The following is a 22,965-nucleotide window of genomic DNA, read 5'->3' as shown; positions in this document are numbered from 1 at the left end:
GATATTGGACCACTGGAAAATTATGCAGGAGAGGTAGTAATTGGGGACAAGGAAATGGCAGATGAACTGAATAAGTATCTTGCATCAGTCTTTACTGTGGAAAACATGGAAGTTTTTACGATGGAAGTTCCAGGTGTCAGGGGACACGAAGTGTGTGAAGTTTCCGTAACTCAAGAGAAGGTTCTTGGGAAACTAAAAGGCCTGAAGGTAGATAAGTCACCTGGACCAAATGGTGTACACCCCAGGGTTCTGCAAGAGGTGGCTGAAGATCATGGAGGCATTAGTAATGATCTTTCAAGAATCACTAGATTCTGGAATGGTTCCTGAAGACTGGAAAATTGCAAATCTCACTCTGCTCTTCAAGAAGGGAGAGAGGCAGAAGAAACAACTCAGTGGATGCGAAGATGTTGGAATCGATTATTAAGGATGAGGGCTCAGGGAACAGGATATACCAAGGAGAATCAGTTGATGTTGTGTACTTGGATTTTCTGAAGACGTTCGACAAGGTGCCACACACGAGGCTGCTTAACAAGCTATGAGTCCATGGTATGACAGGAAAGATTCTAGCATGAATAAAGCAGTGGCTGATTGGCAGGAGACAAAGATTGGGAATAAAGGGAGCCTTTTCTGGTTGGCTGTCAGTGACTAGTGATGTTCCACAGGGGTCTGTGTTGGGACCGATCTTTTTTATGTTATATATCAATGATTCGGATGATGGAATTGATGGCTTTGTTGCAAAGTTTGTAGACGATATAGAGATCGGTGGAGGGGCAGGTAGTTTTGAGGAAGTAGAGAGGCTACAGAAGGACAGGCAGATTAGGAGAATGGGCAAAAAATGGTAGATGGAATACAGTGTCAGAAAGTGTATGGTCATTGACTTTGGTAGAAGAAATGAAAGGGTTGACTATTTTCTAAATGGAGAGAAAATACAAAAACTGAGGTGCAAAGGGACTTGGGAGTCCTTGTACAGAATTCCATAAATATTAATTTGCAGGTTGAGTTTGTGGTGAGGAAGGCAAACACAATTTCATTTCAAGAGGACTAGAATATAAAAGCAAGGATGTAATGTTGAGACATTATAAGGCACTGGTGAGGCCTCACTTGGAGTATTGTGAGCAGTTTTGGGCCCCTTATCTTAGAAAGGATGTGCTGAAACTGGAGCGGGTTCAAAGGAGGTTCACAAAAATGGTTCCAGAATTGAATGGCTTGTCATATGAAGAGTATTTGATGGCTCTGGGCCTGTATAGAATTCAGAAGATTGAGGGGTGACCTCATTGAAACCTATCAACTGGTGAAAGGCCTTGATAGAGAGGTTATGGAGAGGATATTTTCTATGGTAGTAGAGTCTAAGAACAGGGGACACAGCCTCAGAATAGAATGGAGGAATTTGTTTAGCAGAGAGTAGTGAATCTATGGAATTCTTTGCCACAGGCAACTGTGGAGGCCAAGTTTATATATATATTTAAGGCAGAGGCTGATAGATTCTTGATTGGTCAGGGCATGAAGGGATATGGGGAGAAGGCTGGAGACTGGGGCTAAGAGGAAAATTAGATCAGCCATAATGAAATGGTGGATCAGACTTGACAGGCCAAATGGCCCTATTCTGCTCCTAAATCTTCTTATCGTCTTATGGTAATGGGTAATCATTTAATAATTAGTGGTCATACAAATGACAACAAAACACCTGAACTGTGCCTTCTACATACACTGCATAATTTAATGAAATATAATTTCTTTGAATATAAAAAATTTCAGTAAGTCCGCTTTCCTTGACAATCTTGTTACTGCGTGATATGTCTGTCTAGACTTGCTACATCCACATTTTGGAAAAGGAAACTTTTCATTTCCAGTTTTTCATTTTTGTTTTTGAGACTCAAATACCATTTGACCCATTCAGCTCATTGTTGCGCAGCAGCAGAATATTGCTTGAATTTGTCATTAATGATTCTTGATATCTAATTGACCTATTCAAACATGGCTAGCCTTCTCAACCATGCCTTTCTCGCATTTGTTTTTGGCTTCAGTTTCTCTCAATGTTCTGTGCAATTGAGACACGTAGACCTAACTGATATTTTTTATGTTATGAATATTTAACATAGAGTGAATGTTGTATGAATGATCTTTAAATTCCTGTGTGTGTTTTTGAATTTGACATTGCTGAGTGAACGCGATGTGTCTATTTACATCTGAATCCAACTGAGTGAATAAACTTTCAATAAATATTTCTCAAGTGTAATACAAAACACCAAATATCAATTGTCCAGTTAGTTTGCATCATTTTTAAACTGATACAAGCAAATTGTTTGAGGAACATTTGGGGAGAACGTAAGTGATCTGGTTGGTTAGATAAGGCTGCAGATGGGCTGAGAGCATTTTTTGATAAGGCACTTTGAAATGTAGTGTAAAGAAAATTATCCTTAATCTCACATTTGCAGCCCCTTATATGAGCACTGGTTCTGCTGAAGTAGTGTACAACACATGCAAAATATCTTTCAGACTGACATTTCCTCTAGCAAATCAGCCAGGCTGCAGTGTGGATGGAGGGTACTTAAATTTGTTAGCCTAGGCCATCAAATGAAATGTTTGCACTCCAGTACAATCCTTGACTGTCTCACATAGCAACACCACTATAATTCAAATAGAAACCATATTCAAATTCAACAAACAAATACACGAGGTTCCCCATGCAACTTCTTAGCAAAATGTTTCTCCAGCAATGACCATAAACAAGTGAGGATGTTCAAATGTTTAAAAGCTGTTGTTTGTGATCTTTTTGTTAACTGTGCAAGTCATTGGGAAACACAGCTATTTCACCTTCCTGCAACAGAATGATACAAATATGTCTTCATTCTCCAGATGCCATGCCCAAAATGGTTACCCTCCTTATTAACATGCTTTTAAGGTATAAGCTAACACTGCTTCTTTGGCTGATAATACGTAGGCTATAATTTTAACTATGTTACTTTACCTCTTGATTCCAATTTTGCCAAATGAAGAATGAGGTACTTAGTATTTATTTCAAGGGGAATAGAATATAAAAGCAAGGAGATAATGCTGAGCCTTTATAAGACACTAGTCAGGCTGCACTTGGAGTATTGTTAACAGTTTTGGGCCCCATATCCCAGAAAGGATATGTTGACATTAGAGAGAGTCCAGAGGAGATTCACAAGGATGATTCCGGGAATGAAGGGGTTAACATATGAGGAGTACAGGCCCAAAGCCGCCAAACACTCCTCATATGTTAACCCCTTCATTCCCGGAATCATCCTTGTGAATCTCCTCTGGACTTGTACTCACTGGAACTTAGAGGAATGTGGGGGTGGGGTGGAATCTTATGGAAATCCACTGAATGTTGAAAGGACTAAATAGGGTGGATACAAAGAGGATGTTTTCTATGACGAGGATATCTAGAACTAGAGAGCATAGCCTCAAAATTGAGGGGTGAACATTTAGAACAGAGGTAAGATGGAATTTTTTTTAGCCAGAGAGTAGTGAATCTGTGGAATACTCTGCCACAGACTGCAGTGGAGGCCAAGTTCGTGGGTATACTTAAGGCAGAAGTTCATCGTTTTCTGATCAGTCAGGGCATCAAAGGATATGGCAAGAAGGCAGATGTATGGGGTTGAGTGGGATACAGGATCAGCCATGATGGAATGGCAGAGCAGACTCGATGAGCTGAATGGCCTAATTCTGCTCCTATGTATATGGTCTTATGGTATCATTTTTCCAGAAGTTAAAAACAGATAAATGGGAAGCTCTTTCCTTCATCCACTTCTAAATACAAAACTTTCTGCTTGATCTCAGTCTACAATCCACGCATTATCAGATTGATCTCTTCTTCTGATTGTTTGCTGAAGTTTCCAGACTAAGAGCTGAATCCTTAAATTTTATCAATATATTTGAGCCAAGACTAATGGAATAATAAAAACAGAAAATGCTGGAGGTATGTGTGAGGTTAGGCAGCATCCATAGAGAAAGAACCAGAGTTAACAGTTCAGATCAAAGTTGCAGACTTGGAGCATGCTGGAGAGACATGGGGGGGGGGGGTGCAAAACGAAGGTTCTTCAGCTGGCACTTTGCTTTTGGTCAACACACACAAAATGCTGGAGGAACTCAGCAGGCGAGGCAGCATCCATGGAAAAAAGTAAACAGTCAACGTTTGGGGCTGAAACCCTTTGGCAGGACTGGAGAAAAAAAGCTGAGGAGTAGATTTAAGATGTGGAGGGAGGGGAGAGAGAAACACAAGGTAATAGGTGAAACCTGGAGGGGGAGGGATGAAGTAAAGAGCCTTTGCTTTTGGTGCTGTTTAAGAATCAGAGAAGAGTTAATTAATCATAACTGATTGTAGGTGAAGTTCACCCTTTTCTGAAAACAATATTCCACAGTTGTCTTGTTTAACAGCACCTCACAAATCATGAATCGACCAGTTGTTAAGGGAATTTTTGGAATTACCGTGAAACCTGCAGAAGTATTCAGCACTGTGAGCTGAAAATATGTGAACTGGTGCAGATGTCCAGATAGTTTCTCTATCACAAGCTAAATATTAGACTTTAGTACACTGAGTGGCAAACAAACCTTTGTGGCGATGCATTATGATGTACTTTCCTTCACTAAAATTGACAGATGGCTTGAGGAAATGCTTCTGTTGTGAACTTCTGCTGGAAGGCAAGCCCTTCTGAGGTTTTGATGTGGTTCGCTACAACTGATAATTTATTCACTTAGTGCAGGCTTGCCAGACTGAGATGGTGGGTGAATTATCAGAAACAATATGCAAAGGGGAATTCCATTGAATGATTCATAAACAGCGGATAATTTCACGATGTTTTTCAAGCAGTTAGCACTAATTTACTTCACTGCAGATTATTGGAGATAAAAAAATTCAGATTTCAATATTCAAAATAAATTTATTATCGAAGTAGGCACTGTATATGTTAGCATATACCAAACTGAGATTCACTTTCATCCAGGTGTTTATAGGAAAAAGAAATACAATAAAATTTATGAAAACCTATACATAAACAGAGAAAGACTGACAAACATCCAAATGTGCAAAAGAAGACAAACTGTACAAATAAAAAATAACACTGAGAACATGAGTTGTAAAGAGTCCTTGAAAATGAGTCTGTAGGTCACTGAATCAATTTAGAGTTGTGGTAAATGAGGTTGTCCACACACATTCAGAGCCTGATGGCTGTAGGGTATCAACTGTTCCTGAACTTGGTAGTGTGGAACCCAAGGCTCTTGTACCTCCTGCTCAGTAGTGTGGTGAGAGGAACATAATGCAATACCTCTGCAGACATTTCCTGACAAAAATGAAAGGAAATAATGGAAGTTGTTATATGATTCTTAGTAATAGTTATATGCTCAGGAATTTTAAAAGTTAAATATATATGGTTTAAACATTATATGAAGCAAAGGCTGTTCTTCAGCTGATCATGCACTTTGCAGAAGAGGACTGAGCAAGAGGAGCATGTCATAATCATTAATTCTTTATAATTATTTGATGCATATTCAATATTGGTTCTTATCTCTGAAATTCTTAGAGTAATGACTTTTTAATCATAAGGTTTTGACTTGTGGACAGCATGAAATAGTGACCTTTATTGCCAATCGCTAATGATCTCAAAGGCACCTAAGGGCAACTGTATATTTCAGACGTGAGCTATTTATAGGCAGAACCAGTAGGGATTTTATGATTCCATATCCTTTGTGAAACAGTTTGGTTTATATACCATGTTTTCTCTTTTAATAACTCATTTATTATCAGATTTATAGAATTCAGTTTCAATATCAGTACTGAAACCTTATTTGGTTGACAGATAAAATGAATTTTGGACAAAACCCCATATTTTTATCCAATATCTCTTGCATGGAATGTAACATTCCCTATCATAAGATTATCACCCATGGAGTCTGTTGCTACCATCAGCTTTTAAAGCAGTGCTTCCCAGTTTACAAGAACTCATTGCCAACAACAGCCAGATTATGGAAAACTAACTTGGATCTAATTCTGTTCTCAGAAAGTATATATCCAATTTGCAGCAAGGTTGACTGGCAGTGAAGACCTGATGTTCATCTTCATTAGCAAGGAGAATATCAGCCTAAATTTTTCCTGTCATGGCAAAATTCACAGCCACATCTATGGATCAGTGCTGCAGAACTCTAGCTGATGATCCAGTATAATTTAACCATTCTGCCAGTTTAAACTCCCATATTTCTAATTGATCAGTTGCATTCCCTACTTTTGAATCCTTGCTATCTGGAAACTGATTCTAAGCTTCTGTACTCAGTAACAAACGATTCTCAGCAATAGACTGAGAATCATTATGCCAGAATATGTTTAATTGTGTGAAGCTCTTTAATTTTAGGCACACAAGGAATCTATGGCAAATGATCCAAACATCAGAAGGGAGCTCAGTAGTCATGCAGTTTTTAGGTAATGCACTAAGCATGGAAGAAAGGGAGAGAATCATTTCTCAGAAGGTTGATAAGCAATGCCCAACTTAGATGAGGGTTCAGTTATCAGGAAGTTGTTCATTAAAAGAGCAATGATTAAAGTAAGTATGGAATTGTTACAGCACAGAGGGAAGCCACTTGACCCATCAAAACCCTGCCAGCATTTAGAACAATCCTATCATTCTCATTTGCCCACTTTTCCCCTGCAACCATGTAAATTATCCTCTTTCAGGTGCCTATCCAATTGCCTTTTGAAAGCATTGATTGATTTATTTTCTACAACTTCAACAGTCAGTGAATTCCAGATCATAATTATTGTCGGTGCAAAAATAGTTTTTGTTAACACCCCCTTTGATTTGTTTGTCCAATATTTAAAAAGCTTTGACCCCTCTACCCATTTAACACAGCTTCTCTCTGTCTACTTTATCTAAACTACTCATCATTTTATACACAGATTGCAGATACTGGATGAACTCAGCAGGATCAGGCAGCATCTCTGGAAGGAAATGGACAATCAGCATTTCAAGTCAAGACTTTATTGACACCCATCAGACCTCCTCCCAAACTTATTCATTATCAGGAGAACAATAACAACTTCTTCAGATTAACCTTAATGATATATATTAATATATAATGCAGGAAGTGTAGAAGAAATTCCTCAGGTATATACCTGAGATGAGGGAGAAGTAAGAAACATATCTTTATCTGTAATCATTTATAGACCCTGGGGCATGCAAAATCCTCTGAAACCAATATAATGGTAAATGGCTTTTATCAGCCTTCATGGATGCTCACAAAAGTTTAAGTGAAACTGGAATGTGTGCAGAGAAGATAAAATTGGGACCAGATTTGGCTTAAATATTGTACCTAATGACACACCTCATTAGACAGACTTACTTGTGCATGTTTAGGTTTTAAACTTATTTTGTCCACAGACTTGCCTCACTCTGGGCTAGTATTGGTATTGGGTTATTATTGTCACATGTACTGAAATACAGTGCAAAACTTGACTTGTATACTGTTCATACAGATCAAATCATTGCACAGTGCATTGATCTAGAATGAGGTAAAACAATAACAATGCAGAATAAAGTGTAAAAGATACCAAAAGAATGTAGTGCAAGATCACACACAAAATGCTGGTGGGACTCAGCAGGCCAGGCAGCATCTATAAGAAGAAGCACTGTCGATGTTTCGGGCCAAGACCCTTCGTCAGGACTAATAGATTTCCTCGTGTTTGCAAGATCATAATAAGGTTGACTGTGAGGCCAGGAGTCCATCTTGTCATAGACGAGGTCCCCATTTAAGAGTCTGATATCAGTAGTGCATTAGACTCTTGAATGGCCTTTGAGCCTAGTGGTACATGCTTTTAGAATACCTATCTTCTGCCTTTTGGGAGAAGGGAGAAGAGGGAATGTCAGAAGTGTGTGGGGTCTTTGATTATACTGTCTGCTTTACTGAGGCAACAGGAAGTATAGACAGAGTCCATAGATAGGAGGCTGGTTCCTGTGATATGTGAGCTGTGAGCTCTGCAGTTTCTTGTGGTCATGTGTGGAGCAGTTGCCATTCCATGCCAATATGCATCCAGACAGAATGCTTTCTATGGTGCACTGATAAAAGCTGGTAAGAATCGATGGGAACATACCGAATCTCTCTAGCCTGCTGAGAAAGTAAAGGCATTGGTGAGCTTTCTTGACCGTGACATTAACATAGTTCGACCATGACAGACTATGGGTGATGTTCACACCTAGGAACTTGAAGCTCTCAACCTTCTCAACCTCAGCACTGCTGATGAAGACCGAAGCACCACTCTTTTTGATGAGCTCTTTTGTTTTGATGACGTTGAGAGAAAGGTTGTTGCCGTGACACCATGTCACTAAACTCTCATCTCCTTCCTGTACTCAGGCTCATTGTTAGTTGAGATGCAGCTCACTACAGTGGTATCATCTGCAGACTCGTAGATGGAGGTAGAACAGAATCTGACCACACAGTCCTGAGTGTCCAGGGACTAGAGTACGGGTCTGAGGATGCAATCTTGTGGAGCACTGGTGTTCAGAATGATCGTGGCGAGATGTTGCTCCCTATCCTTACTGATTGTGGTCAGTTGGTCAAGAGGTCAAGGATCCAGTTTCAGAGAGAGGTATTAACTCCAAGGGTCAAGAGTTTGGTGATGAGTTTGTTTGTAATTATAGTCTTGAAGGTAAAGCTGTAGTCAGCAATAGTCTGACATGGGTGTCTTTACTGTCCAGACACTCCAGATATTAGTGTAGAGGCAGGGAGATGCTATCCCCCATAGACCTTGATCGGGACATCCTCCCATTGCTACTTTACCTCATTTCTGTTGAATCTTACAGGACATTGGTGTAGTTTTTTTGGGAAGAGAATTCAGCAATAGTTCTTAGGCTGGCAAATTTAATGTGGCAACTATTCTTCCCTTTAATTGTCTGAATTTCACCAATTATTAGGTAGTGCCTCACAAGGATATCCCCTTTGTTATAGAATACACAGTACTCAAGGATTCAAAACTCTAAATCTGCTGCCTCAGAGCTCCACCAACCAGAGATCCGTCCTGACATCCACTGCTGTCCACGTGGAGTTCACAGGTTGTCCATGTGATCACATGGGTTTCCTCCCGATGTTCCAGCTTCCTCTAAACGGCATGTGGATTAACTGGCCATTGTAAATTACCCACACTGTATCGGAGGTTAGTAGAATCTGAGAGGAGCTGATGGGAATGTGGGGAGAATGAAAAAAGGGATTTGTGTAAAGAAATTACACTACCCTGAGATTCACTTCCTTGCCAGAATTCACAGGAAAATAGACAAATGCAGTAGAATTTATGAAAAACTATAAATAGCAAATCACCAATGTGCAAAAAGGAGACAAATCACTGTGCCATATCTCAGTCCTGGTACCCTCTGTGGGTTATTGGTACTCTGTGTGATATTCCTAATCCTTTCATAAGATACAATACGGTCTTTTAAGAGACTCTTAGATAGGTACATGGAGCTTAGAAAAATAGAGGGCTATGGCTAGGGAAATTCTAGTCAGTATCTTCAGTAGGTCACATGATTGGCACAACATTGTGGGCTGCAGAGCCTGTAACATGCTGTAGATTTCTATGTTCTATGTACTATAAGATGGTATATAAATGGTGCACTTGGGAATGTCAAAGAAAACCCATTTCGGCCAATGCAGCAAGTAAGAGTTTGTGATTGATATGTTTATCCCAGGAGCATGGGGATTTTCTCTGCCACTATGAGTGGTAACTGCAAAGTTCTGTTTTTTTTTTACTTGGCCACAGTTGAATGTGTTTACAAACTTGCATCATGCAATGACATTGCAGCCAGTTGAGAGGAGAAAAGAGCAAGGGTGGGGATCACTTGCTGATGATGAAAAGGCCCATGGTCCTGAAATGTTTCACTCAGATAAAGTCGCTGCTAGTTTACTGTAGAGGGCCAGGCTCTTAATCTTGCCTAGCCAGTATGCAGGGAGCATTTGGGGTACAATTGACAATTAGAGATTGTGAATATCGCCGTGACTCAGATATCTGGTAGCAAGCGGCTGTGTGGAGTGTCTCTGCTGCCTCAGGTTACTTGTGAAAAGGTGCCCGTGTTACTACACCAAAGGCTAAAGCTTCTACAACCAACAGATCTCATTGCAACTGCACAGAAAACTTGGAGGTTAGAAGGTTGGATATCCAAAGGTGTGACTTCTTTCCAGAAGGTAAGCACCACGTTGAGTAGGACTTGGGAATGTACCAAACCATACTACACTGAAGGGCGTAAAGGTGGAGGGCAACATTGAAATATCTCATGAATCTAAAAATGTTTCCTTTTAAAGGCAAAGAAAAGGGTCAACCCAGACTTTGCACTTTCCTTCCGATCTTGCAAGACATCTTGGAACTCTTCTTAGTAGATGTTATTCAACACAACCCTTTTACTGGAAACATTTTCCAAGTAGTCTGTGTGGTAGTTGCTGGGGTGGGATGTGTGGGAGGTAAGATGGGGTGAGGGCAATAAATCCTTGCTTGAGGCTCAATGACAGAGTCTTTTACCCTCTAGTGAGTCAACCTTTATTTCTCCATTTATACGTATAGATCACATTCCTTCTTAATCTCATTCCCTTAATAGCAGTACATTAGGATTCTTACATTTAATGTTCTTATGTCTGGAGTTTACCTTCTAATATCATATTTACTATTCTTCCCTCAACTTATCCTTTTAAAACCATTACCTAAAAACTGATCACAACCATGCAGACATGATCCCATTGATAACAGGCAGCTCCCTGTAGTTGCTTGTGTTCCAACTGCCCTTCGTGCAGGATAGCTCTGTATTCCTGTCTATTGCACTTACAGAGTACTAAGTATTGTGGATTATGTAACTAATCTACAATGGGAAAGAAACACAGTGATCTAATGAATAGATATCCACACCATGGCAGAAAGGGTGGACTGACAATTTACTGGAATTATTCAATCATTATAATGTTCTTACCAGTAAAACTAGAATGTGTTTACAAAGCATCTCATCTACAATGTGCAGGTATAACTTTGTGTAAGATGTTGCCCTGTGCATTGAAAAAACAACTAGAATTATTCAGCTCTTGGTTACAATGTTTAATATTATCTTTGATAATGATTGAAATGATGATGGAAAGCATAAGAAGACCATAAGACATAGGAGCAGAATTAGGCCACTCAGCCCATTGAGTCTGCTCTGCCATTCTATCATGGGTGATTTATTTTCCCTCTCAACCTCATTCTCCTGCCTTCTACCTGTAACCTTGATACACCGAGTAATCAAGAACCTATCAATTTTCACTTTAAATATACTCAATGACTTGGCCTCCACAGCCATCTTTGGCAATGAATTCCACAGATTCACCACCCTCTGGCTAAAGAAATTCCTTCTAATCGCTGTTTGAAATGGACGTCCCTCTATTCTGAGGCTGTACCCTTTGGTCCTAGACTCCCCCACTATAGGAAACATCTTCTCCACATCCACTCTATCTGTACCCTTTGGTCCTAGACTCCCCCACTATAGGAAACATCTTCTCCACATCCACTCTATCTAGGCCTTTCAGTAATCAAAAAGTTTCAATGTGTTCTCCCCCCCACCATTCTTCTAAACTCCTGAGAGTACAGGATTAGAACCATCAAATGCTCCTCATATGTTAACCCTTTCATTCTTGGAATCATTCTCGTAAACCTCCTCTGGACCCTCTCCAATGCCAGCACATCTTTTCTTAGATAAGGGGCCCAAAACACTTACAATACTCCAAGAGCGGTCTGGACAATGTCTTATAAAGCGTTAGCATTACATCCTTGCTTTTATATTCTAGTCCTCTCAAAATGAATGCTAACATCACATTTGCCTTCCTCACCACCGACTCAAGCTGTAAGTTAACCTTTAGCGAATCCTGCAGAAGGACGACCAGTCCCTTTGCATCTCTGATTTTGAATTTTCTCCCTGTTTGGAAAATAGTCTATGTCTTTATTCCATCTACCAAAGTGCATGACCATACGCTTCCCTGCAGTATACTCCGTCTGCCACTTAGCCCATTTTCCCAACCTGTCTAATTCCGTCTGCAGACACCCTGCTTCCTCGACACTGCCTGCTTTCTACCTATCTTTGTATCATTGCAAACTCGGTCATAATTCCATCATCCAAATCATTGACCTATAACGCGAAAAGAAGCGGCCCCAATACCGACCCCTGCAGAATACACTAGTCACCTGCAACCATACAGAATAGTCTCCCTTTATTCCCACTCTTTGCCTCCTGCCAATCAGCCAATCTTCTATCCATGCTCGTGTCTTTCCTGTAATACCATGGACTCTTATCTTTTTAAGCAGCCTCATATGTGGTCAAGTGCCTTCTGAAAATCCAAGTACAATATCCACTGACTCTCCTTTGTCTACCCTGCCTGTAATTTCCTCAAAGGATTGATTTGTTGGGCAAGATTTCCCTTTAAGGAAACCATAAGCACAAGCTCCAAAGAAGGATCTCAGCTCAAAATGTTGACTGTTTATTCATTTCCATAGATGCTGTCTGACCTGTTGAGTTCCTCTAGCATTTTGTGTGTGTTTTAAGGAAACCAAGCTAATTTTGGCCTATTTCATTATGCACCTCCAAGTACCTCGAAACCTCATCCTTAATAATAGACTCCCACACCTTCCCAAACTGGCCTAGAATTTCCTTTCTTCTGCCCGTCTCCCTCCTTAAACTGTGAAGTGACATTTACAATTTTCCAGTCTTCCAGAACCATTCCTGAGAGTAAATGTATCTTCTTGGAAGTTTTACCTTTGCATTTTTTACCTCTCTGTGCAACTGTATAAATTTAGTACAGTCCACAAAGGTGGGGGTTGAAGTTTTGTTACTACTGGTCCAGATATGAACTTAGCACCTACAGAAAAGGTGCTTTTGTAAGTTACTGCAGCCACACATTTACATTAACAAGTTGATATGATGAGTTGTGTTAAGGGAATACATGGCTTATAGACAAAGGATCCTTATGAACTTTTAAAAGGAAATTCATTTAGCAAAGCAGTAGAGTGGGATTAACTGGATGATTTTACCAGAGCTTGCATAACAGCTGAATGGTCTTCAGTTTGCGATATGATTTTATAAACATTAACTTAAAGTATAATCCTCTGAAAGTAGAGATTTGACTTGTGTCCTAAATGCACCATATGCTAAATATCAGTCTTCTGGAATATATTTTATTATTTGTTAATTTATTTGTGGTAATATTACTTTATGTGTTGTGTGTGAGTTATAGGTACTTTGTTGTTCCCCTTGGTTTGGACGTACGTTGTTTAGTTTGGCAATATATACAGTAGAAATGATAACATACTTGAACTTGAAAATTCGATGTGCAATTGCCAGTGCTAATTTCTGAACTTATCTGATGGGTACTAGAAAGGCCAGTGTCAATGAATCAGCAAATTCATTTGATTTCAAAGTTCCAATGATCTACGTACACTGACTCCTCCAACAGCACCGCCTTACCCTATAAGCTCAATTACCAAGAACAAGGGAAGTGAGTGTATGGCAACACTGCCACCTGCAGGTTCCTCTCCAACACGTATTGCCATGACTTGGTCTCAATCCTGGAACAGTACTTTTGAATCCCTTTTGAACAGTACTACTTCACTAGACACAATGCTGCTGTTCATGAATGCAGCTCATCACTTCTCCCTCAATGGCAATTAGTAATGAGCAATAAGTACTAAACATCTCAAAGACTTAAAAAATATATGTTTCATCCTTTGAAGGTTTACTAGTTAGCCTTTTATTTGGTTGATATTTGAATTACCTTCGGGCCAATATCCCAATTCCTGGTGCCACACTGCCATCTTGTGGCTACAATTTGCTGTAACCAGAACCCTATTCAGATTTGCACATTTAGCGGCAATTTGTTAATACCAGAGAAGTGTTAGGAGAGATCAACACGATTGTCCTAAAACATACCCCGACTAAAATGCCTAATTGTTAAAGAATTTGCACTAACTGTGCACTTCAAGGTCTTGTCAACAAGTTTGGTTGGGAGATATAGCTTGTGAACTTCACAGGATTATTGCATTCTCTAATTTATAATTAAATAGTTTAAAAATCACTTGAAAGATCTGTGTTTATTGTTCAATAAATCTCTATTGAGATAGGCAGCATTTTACTCCACTTTTTCTCCTTGCGGTATTTAGGTAACAAATTAATGAGGAGCAGAAGGGGGTCACTCAGACCTTCAAGCCTGTCCACTATTCATTGCAATCACAACTGATTCTGCTTCCACTGTCCTGTCAGGAGAGAGTTCCAAAGACTCATAATCTTCTGAGAGAGAAAAAAATCACCTCATCAACATCTGATATAGTCAACCCCATACTTTTAAACCTAGGTTCTAGGTTCTCCATGAAAGAAAGCATCCTCTCTGTATTACCATATCATGTCTGCTTAGGATCCTATATGTTTTAATTAAGTCACCTCTCACTTTTCTAAACTCCAGTGGATACAAGCCTTGGTGTCTAACTATCTCCCATGTGATAAACCATTCATTCTAGGTGCTAACGTAGTAAACCTTCTCCAACTGCTTTCAATGGATTAACTTCCTTTCTTAAAGAAGAAAACTACTACTGGCCATATTTTATCAGATGTGGTCTTATCACTGCTTAATATAGTGGAAAATATAATATATTTTCCATTTTCCCTCTCACAATAAACAAAAAAAATTCTGTTACGTTTTCTCATTTCTTGCTGTAACTACACAATGGCCGTTTGCAAATTATTAGGAACATAAATGCAATGTGTTTACATGCCTCTGCGTATCAATTATCTGCAAACTCTTATCATTTTCAAGTAAAGGAGTTACATTGACTATATTCCAAACTAATGGAACCTTCCCTGAATTTGAGGAATCTTGGAAATCTAAAACCAATGTGCCCACTGCCTTCGTAAGCATTTCTTTCAAGACTCTAAGATGGATTTTACCAGGATTCAAAGACTTGTCAACCAACAACTCTAACAATTTGCTTAGTACCACTTCCCTAGTGACTGCTACTTTCCTGGTTTATTTTCTCACTTCAAATTCCATATTTACAGATAGTGTATTTCCATTAAGCTATTTACAAACTCTGTAGTGAAAGCTAATGCAATATTCCTGTTTAATTCACCTGCTATGTCCATTATTAATTCCCCAGACTCCCTTTCTGCAGGACCAATGCTCACATTGTAAATTCTTTTATTTTTTTAAATATCCAAAGAGGTTCATACTATCTGTTTTTACATTTTTATCTAGCTTTGGCTCATACTCTGACTTTTCCTTTTACCTTCTAAGGCAGGTCCGCTTTATTTTAGACAACCTTATACAAGAGTGAGATTAGGTGATACATGTTAGCAGTCTGATGTAGAATCATTCTAATCTGATCAGGAAGTATTTTAGGCTATATAAAAGTATGCTTTTATCTAAACTGAGTCTTCCACAACAGTAGAAACAAGTACTTACTTGTTACCGTACAGAAGGAAGCCGTTTAGCTCAGCAGTTCTTACAACTGCTATATGCAATCATGTATGTGTGTTGCAACAAACAGAAATTAAAAGCACATTTAACCCTTTATGATTACTAAGGCTGTTCATTGCTGACTGAAATATTACAACCATAACATTTGAAATGTTAAACCTGATGATATGGCTAAAATGCAGCCTTCAATCAGAAAGTTTCTGGAAAAAGGACATATACTTATTTTTTCTTACTGAATGTACAGAAATGAACCTTCTTTAATTAGTTCAAACCACTTCACAAATTTAGATGTTTAGTTTGAATTATGAATCTACTTAGCTAATGGACACATTCTTTCAGTGCAATTACCATCAAAGCATTCTGTATTGAAGCAAATCAACCTGGGATATTCTTAATTAAAACACTTGACATAAGATGCACACTAGAGTGAGTAACTAGCTAGCACACTGTATCAGCAGATTCTGCATTGGATCCATCAGTTCATTAGGTTGTGACATTTTACATTGGAACAACTCATCTCTGGGAACACTTAGGGAATATGCAATAGGTATTCCCATTGCATCTTCCAAAGGCCAAGCCTCAAGAAGGCAGCATCTATCATTGGGGACCCGCGCCATCTGGGGCATGTCCTCTGCTCATTGCTACATCAGGGAGGATGTATCGAAGCCTGAATACCTACACTCAACATCTTAGGAATAGCTTCTTCCTCTCTGCCATCAGATTTCTGAAAGTCCATAAACTTATGAACACTGCTTCGCCTGTCTCCTTAGCACTATTTAGTTATTTATTGTAACTTAAAGTAATTTGTTGTGCTTTCACTATACTGCTGCCACAAAATAACACACTTCATGATTCATTTCAGTGACAATAAGTCGGATTTTGATTCTGATTTTGATTGGCACACTTTGCACCCGCAAAGCATTCAGAGCATTCAGACTGAAAGCATTATACAGAACCATATGTAAAGAGACTATGGATAATATTCTATATAGTTACTTCCAGAAAGTCTAAAATACAGGACCTGATTATGGGTACAATGCTTGTTACTAAGACATTGGCAGTCAGTCAGTAACAGACATTCTAAAGTGTGGCAACCTGAATCAGAGCAATTAGTAAGGGACCCTTTGTTCTTAAGACATTCAGCATAAAAATCCTGCCTAAAGAAACAAATTATCTGCCATATTTTTAGAAAAGTTGAATGACATGTTATTGGTATTAGTGGTGTTTCCCAAGGAGCCTGGTATTTTGACTCTACATCATAAGACATTCCACACCTCTTGGTTAAAAGCTAGGTGTGTATAACTGGAGTGATCCCCTTTTGATAATGTCTGGCTGAAATGGACTCTGTTTTAGGTGAAAAGATAGCTTCCTCTGCTTTGGTAGACTCTGCAGATCTGATTTGTGCTGAGCAGGATGGCCGCTGATGGATTTACTCCAACTGAACCAAATTAGTTAATCTGCTTGGAGATGAGGTGCTTCTAGTTAGTCACTGCAGTTGATCTTCAAGGCTCCTCTCACATAATTTTATCTAAATTTAAATGTGTATCACTAAAAATTAATTAACTGTACTTAAGCTACTTTCTTAGTTGGAGCTATCTTCTTGCTAGGGAGGGGTGTACCCATTACTCAAATTGTGGGTGTTGGAAGCTAAACTCATTGTGGAGGATAAACTAGTCTTTGAAAAGTAGGTAGTTACAGTATAACTCCCCTTTAGTGACGATACCCGTAGCTATCTATCTAGTGCTTAAGATCTTTGAATTTAGAATTTCAGGGTCAGCAAACTCAACACCATCACAAATTCATGCACTATTCTGAAGTTGGAACTTATCCCTGTTGCTTCATTCCCAATGAATCAAACTGCCAAAGCAGCGCTGTCAGATATCTTTCAGCGCTAGAATGACAGAGGCTCAAAGGAATGAGTTGAACTACCTTCCAAATGGAAACGAAGTTGCACCCTTCAAGTGACTGTAATTCTGAGGGAAACATTCGCTGAGCTAGTTCTATAATAATCACCTCAGGTTTGGGAAAATTGGCAGAGTATGATGTGCTAATATCATTATCCTAGTCACGTTATTGCAGTCTGCAGGCTTTTTAGTATATTTGAGTAACCTTAAGATCAAGGTTTTTTTGAATAAAAATTTGATTTCTGTAGACAATGATAAGGAAAGCTCAATACTCTATGTACTTAATTTTAATGTCAGTGGTTACCAAATTGGTCCAGTTCTGCTTTCTTATTCTGAGTTGGAAAATTACTTTTGGATGTCTCTGCTCTGATACAAACCTTTCTGATGTAGAGATAAAAATCTCTCCATTTTTCTTTACATTTAAACTTGCATCAAGTTTACTAATAGGTCCCTGTGTAGTTTGGGTACAAAATTTTATTTGATGATATTCCTGGTTTATTATGTTCAAGGCATGATTATAAATGCAAAGTGTTTTTACAATCTAAGTATATTCACTGGTATATTTTAGGAATGTTGTCATCGAACTCTATATAAGAAGGAAGAAGAATAACTTTAAACAGAAAGTGAGCAACATGTCACACAAAGGATCCTACGAACTCCAGAAGGTAAGTAAATGCAGGAGTCTTTGGTGTAATAAAAGACACATTTGAAATAAACTTGAATAATCAGTTGCAATGCCTGCCATTTGAGTTGAGCAATGAAGTGGACATGTGACTTTGAAGGAATATCTGAGAATTTCTTCTGCACTATTTGCATCCTTCTGAGGAGCAATATCTGAGGTAATGTTTTGTACATATCCCTGCCACATGTCAGAGAAGCAGGAAAAGGGATGTGAGAATGATCAGGCGTGACCATGTCCCCAACTTCTGTGGCTACAGCCCATCCAATGGCCATGAACTCAGCAAATATATTTCAATAATAGTTGGCATTGTCTTCTTCATGATGATTAAGGCAAACCATCATACCTGTCTGCTTTTGGATAACTCCTTTGGTCATATCCTGCACATCTAAGTGCAAAGGAGTCTATCAATAAGAGATGTAGAAGCTTTTGAACCATACAGTTGTCGTGTTTGAAAAGCTAGCGGTGTGCACAAGTGTACTGTGTGATGTGAGTGTGGTGCATGTAACCATGCAACAAGTTTGTGAGGGTGTGGTGAAGCCAATGAAGGTTAGATAGGCTTCCTAATTGATGGACGGTGTCAGTGAATGAACAATGGTGGTGTGGTAAATTGTGCTGTCTCTAAGGCTAATGGTGCAAACAGAAGAATGCATTCACTGATCTTGACCACTCTGATAAGGTCATTAAATTTCTGGCATGCCACACATCCTTGATGCTTGATATATAGCACTGATCTCACTGTCTATTTACTCCCAGACCTTGCAGTTTTGCATCTGGAAGCCTCTTTTGCCCCCTGCAAATCCATTACACAAGTCCTTCTGTGATCCTGATCTCAACTGCATTATCCAAGAATCGTGGAATCTACTCTTTTCTATATTGTACTATGCTTCACTATTTCCCAGGTTACATTCACTCCATACAAGACTGGAGTTCTCTTCCTGCCTAATTTTAGTTATCCCTCCGCTGATCTGTCTGGTCAATATACTGCCTGCTGAGCATGCTGAGCTAGTACGTTATTCCAGCATGATCAGTGGGTTAGTTGTGCATTGTGACACTCTCTCATAAATGGATAATTAAGCAACCACCGAATATTTCCCTCATAAAAATGGACTGTATGTTTCTGCTAGCACTTAGAAACAGCAGTATCAGCCCAAGTGTTAAATTTAACAAGTTACAGGCAGCAAAGATTACTGGCCCCTGATACAGGAACCTGAAACCAATACTGGAGTGCAAGAAAGAAGATCAGAGTACTTGAGCATGGAAATATGGCCTTTGTTAGATCCATGGTGTACCCTGCTTCCAAAATTTGATTGTGTTTATCACAGGTGACTAAGAACAGACATCCCCTCTTTGTCTCCGTAATGTTTCAAGCACTGAAATCTGGAGATTCCTATTGAGACAAATATTTAACAATGGTTTCTCTACTGTGCTGATTACCTAATAATTATTGGGGCAAAATCAATTATCTATGAAATTACTACATGAAATTTTATTTTATTTTTATTTAGAGATACATCACAGAACAGGCCCTTCCGGCACCACCCAGTAACCCACCTATTTAACCCGAGCCTAATCACAGGACAATTTACAATGACCAATAATCTACTAACCAGTATGTCTTTTGAATGGGGGAGGAAATCAGGTCACCCAGAGGAAACACACAAATTCACGGGAGAACGTACGAACTCCTTACAGACAGCGTCCGATGGACTCTGATATTGGAATAGTGAGATTAGATCCTAGACTGTGCCCTGGCCCCATCTTTTGTGCTGCTCAGTAGCAGCAAAGCGGAATTATCAAAATGTTCCATGGTGTACTTAGTTCAACAGAATAAACAATATTTGGGGGGGGGGGATGTTGATGGACAGCCAATCCAATCCAATCTTCATTTCCTAATATCTCTCCACCTGTGCCACTCTGTAGAGTAAGAGTTGTTGATTGTTCCACTTAATGCCAAATAGGACCCTTCCTCACCCAGAGGCATTGAGGGTCACTTCAGTGATGAAGAGGAAGATGACTTGGACAGAACTCTGGAAGTGGCGAGTTATGAGGACGTAAACTTTGAAACCGAAGAGTCTAAATTGAATGATGATGATGATGATGATCTTAATTGTGAGTAGATGTAAAATATATTGAATCATTTTCAAAGTTCAGCTAGTGAGCACATTGTAATTTGTTAACTCATTGTTAACACAAAAAGAGAATTTTTACCGCCAATGGAAATAGACAAGGGAAAGTTGTCAATAGTATTGAATTGAAAACTAAGCCAATGCTATGCATTCTGAAGCAAACATGATGAAGTTATCAGAACGTTGTTATATCCTTTCTCCAATGTCAATAGATTGGTGAAGATACTGGGAAAGCAATAATTTCTTTCAGCTGAAAGAATCCAGTATTCAGCTGAAAAAATACCAGATCTAGCATTTGCTGTCACTTACTGTAGACTGAGGCAGATAGAAAGTCAGACTCTACTCGTGAGAGTCACTGAGTTCAAATTCCAAGACTGAGAGTTCAGGGAGTACAGTTTCTAAGTTCAGGTTCAAGGCATGATGTTCAATGATGTCAGACTGCAGGAGAACAGATCCAGCGAGTTTATTCTCCAGAATTGAGGGTCACTGGGTTTAGACTCCATGGGTGAGCATTCTATGAGTTCAGACTGCGGGCATGAGAGTTCAGTCAGTTCAGACGCAGGCCATGAGTCTGATTTCAGATTCCAGGCATTAGATCTCAATGAATTCAGACTCCACATTTGAGAAGTCAGTGATTTAGACTTCAGGAGTGAGGGTTCTATGAGTTCAGGCTTCAGAAATGAAGGTGATGAGCTCAGAATCCAGCAGTGAGGGTCATCAAGGTTGAACTCCAAGAATAAGTATCACTTAACTTTTCATATTAGCAGTAAGGATAAATTTTGATTCTAGAACTATTGTGACCTTGTTGGATTTTAGAGAGAAGTCTTGCTGCATACATGAGGGGCTTTAGTTAGCCCACACCTGGAGTATAAATATACTTTGCTTTCTTGATGTATATTATACAGTATATTTGTCTGTATAAGGGTTCTCCTGGACTAGTTCCAGACAAGAAGAAATTGCATAGGGTTGGCTTATGTATGGTGATGTTTAAAAGAATATTAATTAATGTGAGAGTGCTTGATTCGTTGGTCACTGAGTGCTGTTTCCCTTGGTCAGAGATCTGAGAAACAGGTGTTGTAGTCTCTGTAGAAGGATTTGGTGTTGGTTAACAAAATTAAGATGTTTTCATTTTGTAGACTTTGTATCTTTGGGATCCTCTTCCCTAGAGGTGTGAATATCCAAGCTTGAAATCTGTGGATTTTTTGGATACTAATGGAATCAATTAATATAAGGCTTAAGCAAGAAAATGGAGTTTGACAGATACAGCAGATTCAGGGAGTCTCATAATCTAATTCTGGTCATCTTTCTTACCTTTTTAACTGAATTCAGATGCCAAGCAGAAGTATAGCAAATTTTGAGAAAGCATTGACAACAAAAAAATCCAGGACAGAAGTGAGAATAATAAACTTGAAACTAGAAAAGCATTATACCGCAGAATCTGAAAGTTTGACCTGGAGGAATTGATAGCCGACTTTCTGATGACATTGTAACTAGCAATGTTTTCCCCTGTTTTCATTCAGCTGCGTTTATAAAATACTCTCAAAATAGCCAATTAAAGTGGGTTTCTCAGGATATACATTGAGGATGTAATTGAACAACACAATTTAATTTAGTTTTAATACACCCTTGTTAATATTCCTTTTAACAAATCTCTCATAGACCTTCGTGACCTAATTGCCTGCAGCCCCCAAGTACCTTCCACTGATAGTCAGGAAGAGAAGACAGAACCTGGGGACCAGGTAAAGAGCTCGATTGCTCTATATACCAGAGTGTGTTCCTGACTGGTGCATAACCTATCTGCTGCTAGATTTCACTTGTCAGCAATATACCCTGGACACTATGTAATGCACTTAAATGGAAGAAAGTATCATATTACACTTGGCACATGGAACAAAGCAAATACATTGATTAGACAATATCTGAAATGGGATGGTATTCAAGATTTAACGGAACTAAACCTCTGTTACAAACTGAAGTTAGCAATAACCAATTGGATCTACGGTATTTTGTACTGCAATTCAGAGACAAAAATGTACTTTTCCAACTATCACTTTGAGACCAGTATCAAGCAACTGATATGAACATTAGCTCCCATGTTTTTCCCCTTTCCTTAGCAAACCATCGTCATTATAAGGCCAAATGATTCCATTCTTTTAACAGTTTTTAAAATAACTGGCAAGGAACAAGACTGAAATTTCTGGACAGATGTTCCATCAGGTATAGTGTGGCATATTAAATAGCTGAAGGCAAAAGAAATGGAATTCTGAAGTCTCATAGAAAGGCGGATGGATTCGCTTTGAGTTTCACTTAATTAAACTTGGGCAACATTTGCAGAATTTTATTGAATAGGCAAGAGAGAGTCCACAATATGACAGAGAGACCTTATGTAACTGCAGAAGGAGTGGTCCAGACATTCATGGAACATGAACTATAAATGCAGATTGTGGAAATCCAAAATACAACCAGAAAATGCTGGAACTACACATTGGGTCAGTTGGCATTAGTCCTGCTGAGCTTTTCAACATTTTCTGGCTTTGGTTTAACTAGTTTTATTTATTCCATAATTTTACATCCTTATTTCAAAATCCATAAAGCTGATCATTTCACATTACTTCACCTTAATCTGTTTTGTTTTCTTATATACCGGTATGTCTGCAACAACTCTCTTGAAATTCCTTTTGCTGTCCTAAAATAAATATCAATATTAAAACACATTTACAAAATTATTAATTTCTTTTAAAGTGAGATTGTAAATTTCTGAGGTTGCAAATCTGCCTTC

The 22,965-nt window shown here is 38.9% G+C and overlaps 1 protein-coding gene across 3 annotated transcripts in view; it reads left to right on the top strand.

Moving 5' to 3' along the window:
• Positions 1-9,896: 9,896 nt before the first annotated feature.
• The window catches only part of LOC140741468 (anion exchange protein 2-like), an 84,417-nt gene continuing 71,348 nt past the window's right edge, over positions 9,897-22,965 (top strand). Inside the window, exons 1-4 of one of the 3 annotated variants that reach the window (XR_012102065.1) lie at positions 9,897-10,182; positions 17,947-18,043; positions 20,019-20,169; positions 21,846-21,925. Coding sequence is in view for 2 of the 3 variants with exons in the window: in XM_073071700.1 (XP_072927801.1) it covers positions 18,011-18,043; positions 20,019-20,169; positions 21,846-21,925 (264 nt within the window). In the remaining variant the exon portion in view is untranslated. The remainder of the gene's footprint in view (positions 10,183-17,946; positions 18,044-20,018; positions 20,170-21,845; positions 21,926-22,965) is intronic. The other 2 variants (XM_073071700.1, XM_073071701.1) reach the window with 2 other exon arrangements.

The sequence above is a fragment of the Hemitrygon akajei genome, chromosome 18 (genome assembly GCF_048418815.1).
Source record: "Hemitrygon akajei chromosome 18, sHemAka1.3, whole genome shotgun sequence".
NCBI lineage: Eukaryota > Metazoa > Chordata > Chondrichthyes > Myliobatiformes > Dasyatidae > Hemitrygon > Hemitrygon akajei.
The sequence above is the reverse complement of the archived record's forward strand: the minus strand, read 5'-3'. Positions and strand labels throughout refer to the sequence as shown.